Genomic DNA, 4,235 nt, shown 5'->3' on the forward strand with positions numbered 1-4,235 from the left:
TCCCTTTCTCCCTCCCCTTCCCCTACAGGGAAGAAAAAGACCGTGCATCAGGGTACAGGAAGCGAGGCCCCAAGCCAAAGCGCCTCTTACTGCAGGTAACTTTTCACTCTTCTTAGGTGTATTCTCTTTTATCCTCAGCTTTTCTGTTATGGTATCCATCAATCTTCCAGTGTGGAGTTCTAATCCACTAGCTGGTTAAGGTGAGCCCTGGATTTCCCCCTTGCATTCATTTAAATCAGCTAACACATGTTACAACACCAGGGAAAAACTTCTTCACTGTCAGAACAGTGAGGCAATGGAATAGATGGCCTAGGGAAATTGTGGACTCTACATCATGGGAAGTGTCCAAGGAGAGATTGGACAGCCACTGGTCAGGGATGATCTAGGTGTACCTATGCCTAGCATCTCCTCCCCTACTCCAGTCCTCCCCCCAGCTACATGTTGGCGGTGGGGCAGTTGTTTTTTCTTGGTTTGGTGTTTTTTTTGGTATAAGCCTTCCTCAGAAGCATTGTCTGCAGCCAAGGCTGGGCATTGTGACTGGGGTGTGCCAATGCTCCTACTGGGACTTAAAGCCAGAGGTTTCTGGCTAAAGGGTCTTGCCTCTCTGCTCAGGGAATTTTATCCCACGGTCATATTGGTATGGACTGTAGGGTTTTTTGCCTTCCTCTATAGCTGGGGGTGTGGCTCTCTTCCTGGGATCTCTTGATCATAACAGATCATTAACAACCTTTCCAAGAGTGGGACGCTGACCTCTGTGGTCTCCGTGCTTTACCTGTGGCGAGTTAAGAGTGTTATATCTTGCGTAGTGTCAGGGTTCGCTGTGTAATTTTGATAAGGTGTTAGATGATGGATTTATATAGGTTGGTTTGGATAGGGCTGATCCTGTCTTGAGCAGGGGCTTGAAGTAGGTGACCTCTGGAGTTCCCTTCCAGCCTTAGTTCTCTAGGGTTCTAAGATTTCACCACTTTCCTTGTGGACACAAGAATTTAAAATGCATAGCATGACAGTAGAATGGCCTGGAATCCCTGGATTAGATATCTGTCCTGAAAGAGACACTCCTTGTTTGTGTGCTCTCTAAATTTAAGTTGAGTTATGGCGCTGTAGTGTGCCAAAGTCATTAGCCAAATGGAGGTAGAGTTCCACAGTAGCACACCAGTGACCCTGATTCTTTGCCAGTGCTGTATTAATGAGGTAATCAAATGAGATAGGAAAGATTCTGGGAGTAATCAGCTTTTCCCTTTCACACCTGTCCCCTGGTATTCTGCCCAAGGGCATTCTTTCAACTTTAAGTAGAGCAGACAGTGGGGTTTCCATCTACTCTTGTTACTATGGTAGGACTAATGGGTTCCAGTGAAAATCATGATTTTGCTGCTGTCCTTACCTCAGCACTTACAGGACAGGCAGTGAGTGTGAGGAGAGATGGGGCAGAGAGGTGACAGGGGTCACTCAAGATCACACTGGTCTTGGCATAGGTAAGACAAGAACATGGGTCCTCTGACACCTTGATCGTTGTTATGTCAACTGACCTTTCCTCTGTCAGGTGACTGTTCTGTGCTGCACTTGGTCTCACTGTTGGGCTTTGACTTAACACAGTTGTCTTGAGCCCTACCTGGGCTCAGTTTCTTCCCAGCATGCTTTTGCCCTTGATTGTTGTCCTGCCCCTGGTAGGGCCCCAAAACCCCCATTGCTTTTGTGCTGTTGTCTGGGATGTCCAATGCTCTTGCTGCACTCTTGCCCACAGAGGCTGTATGGCATGGACCTAAGAAGCACCCACAAGGGAAAGGAGAAGCTCTGCTTCTCTCTTTCAAGGAGATTCGGCAGTGGTGGCAGCGGAGGAGACAGCAGCTTGCCAGGGGCCAAATCAGGGCAGACAGAGCTATCGGAGAAGAGTGGGGGAGGGGTCTTGCCATTCCCACTCCGGAAGCAGCGCAAGAACCAAAAGTATTTGCGGTTGTCACGGAAGAAATTTCCACGTGTGTCAAGCCTGGAGAGCCGTAACCGCAGGCGTGAGTTCTTCCTGAAGGACCCGGTGGCGCTTGATGCTCAGCAGACTCCCAGTGACTGGGATGGTACGCAGCCCGCCAGCCAAGAAGGTAAGGCCCAAAGCCCCATTGGACTGTGAATTCAGGGGCATGAGCATGACCCTCTTGTCTTCCTCCTGATCCACATTGATCAAGATTGCAAGTTCTTCACAGTGCAGTCCCAGGCACCAGCTAGCGGTGTTATAGTCTCCATGTTCTCTGATGCCTTTGTGTGTGCAAATGGTCCAATTAACCAATCTGCCTGCCTCTGCTGTGTTGCTGACTGTTTTCTTATACTGGTAACCACTGCTATCCTAATACTATAAAAGCACAAGCTACCGCTGTTAGTGCAGATTCCCCTTCCAGCTGCCACACTAGAGGCAGGCTTATCTCTGTTGTGGCAATGAACTGTGTGTGGTTTGTCCTGTTTCAGCACATGTTCATTTAGCTCAGCTGGTAAAGGGAGCTTTTCCATGAAATAATTCATGTCTGAATCCTCTAGCAGTGCCACTTGAAGGCATGGGCCCAACTGTCCCTAGAAGTCCAGTTCTTCTCCCTTTATCGTCCCACTAATTCTGTCATTAAAACTGTGCATAGTTGGATTAGGGAGGGAGGGATGGGAAAAGGAATTGTAATTTACCTTACCTTACAAACTAAGTAGTGTCACTTTGTGGCCAGCACCTAAGCAAAACGCAGGAGCTGCACAGGGTGATTCTGATCCCTCAGGCAGGAGTGTACATTGCTCCAAGACAGCAGTGAACCATACATGATGCATAACACAAGCATTTGAAAGGGTAGCCTTCCTGGGGAGAGGTAAACCAGGGTTTGCCTCATTTCTGGTAGCTAAAAAATTGTGACACTCCTCATAGTAGTAAGTTGTTACCTAAGCTGGAAATAGACTGGACCCTAGTGCTAAGTAGCTTTGGTAACCTAAACTCTTCCCCACCCCCAGTCCTCACACCATCTATTTCCAGAGGAGAAATCCTTGGTCTCCTGTCTAAGTTGCTCATGCAGTGCCCATGTTATTGTGGGGCTGTACTGTTGCATGTGGGTGGTGGGTGATGTGATGCCTGGCTGAGCAGCCTGTAAACTGCTTTGGGGTCTGAAAGATTTTAAGCTGCTAGCAGTATCATATGGTTAATTTTATGTTCTCCCCTCAACGTGCATCCCCTGCAGGATTCCAGTTAGTGTCCGGGTGAGCAGATTCTTCTTGAGGTGAGAGCAGGCCCACTTCAGGGGGCTGAGACAAGCCAAGAAATGCCCCACTTAGGTAGCTGTGTACCTGAGTTGGGACAACAGGGTGCAACAGGTGCAGTAATGGAAAGGGGGTCTTCCCTTTCTCTCTCCACATAGTTTCATGGTGCTCTTTGGATGTGTATGTGGAGAGGGGTTGTCTAGTTTTGTTTTCCCACTGTGGAAGTAGGGGAGATTTTGAGGCCTAGCTTCTTTTAGCTCAGGGAAGGAGTTCAAGGGGAGTTAAACATGTGTTGAACTTTCTCTCCTCCCTGGGGAAGGAGTGAAGAGGGGAGAACTCTGTGCCTTAGACTGCAAAAGGGTGGCACAGGTTGGCTTTGGGGAGAGCCACATCCAGCCCTTCCCTGGGCTGGGTTGGCACTGCAGTGAAGGGAGGATCCTTCCCATTAACAGGGCAGATCTGTACCACCTCTTGGCTGAATCCAGAACTGACCCCAAGACTTAAGCTTGCTCCCACTCTCCATGTACTGAAGCCTGGCAAAAAGGTAGCGTAAACTGCCCATAGGGGTCCTTAGCCCACATGCCAATGTTGCTCTCAGGGCTTCTGTTTTGAGAGAACCTAAGAGCAATGCTGAAGCATGCACTCAGGCTGTCTGTTCTGCAAGGTGGAGGGCTTGGGTGCTCACAGTGGTGATGAATATACAGGTGGGGCTTTATCTTTTTTTCAATGGCAGGGAGGCAGAATAGACATGGCCTTAGACTGCCATGGAATAGGGTGTCTGAGAAGAATCCAGAAAGATCAGATCCTGCCTCTTGGACTGAAAAGAGTGGGGTTGTGGGATTCCTACCAAGCCACCAAACCTAAATGGAAAAACTTTGACTTAAATAACTGGAAACTGCTGACAAGACTTCTTACCTTTTAAGGGAAATTAGATTTTTTATGTGTTACACTGCCACTAAAGACATTTATTTTAAACAACATAGTAGCTTAATTTGCACCTCATGTGCAAAGTATAAATT

The 4,235-nt window shown here is 48.1% G+C and overlaps 1 protein-coding gene across 2 annotated transcripts in view; it reads left to right on the forward strand.

Annotated features, from left to right (window-relative positions):
• CBX7 (chromobox 7) overlaps window positions 1-4,235 on the forward strand; it is a 23,318-nt gene that overhangs the window by 12,970 nt on the left and 6,113 nt on the right. For both annotated transcript variants that reach the window (XM_019515173.1, XM_019515174.1), the window contains exons 4-5: window positions 29-95; window positions 1,742-2,093. In XM_019515173.1, the coding sequence (XP_019370718.1) occupies window positions 29-95; window positions 1,742-2,093 (419 nt within the window). The remainder of the gene's footprint in view (window positions 1-28; window positions 96-1,741; window positions 2,094-4,235) is intronic.

Source organism: Gavialis gangeticus, unplaced genomic scaffold, assembly GCF_001723915.1.
Source record: "Gavialis gangeticus isolate Ggan-Ray unplaced genomic scaffold, GavGan_comp1, whole genome shotgun sequence".
In the NCBI taxonomy this organism is placed as follows: Eukaryota; Metazoa; Chordata; order Crocodylia; family Gavialidae; genus Gavialis; species Gavialis gangeticus.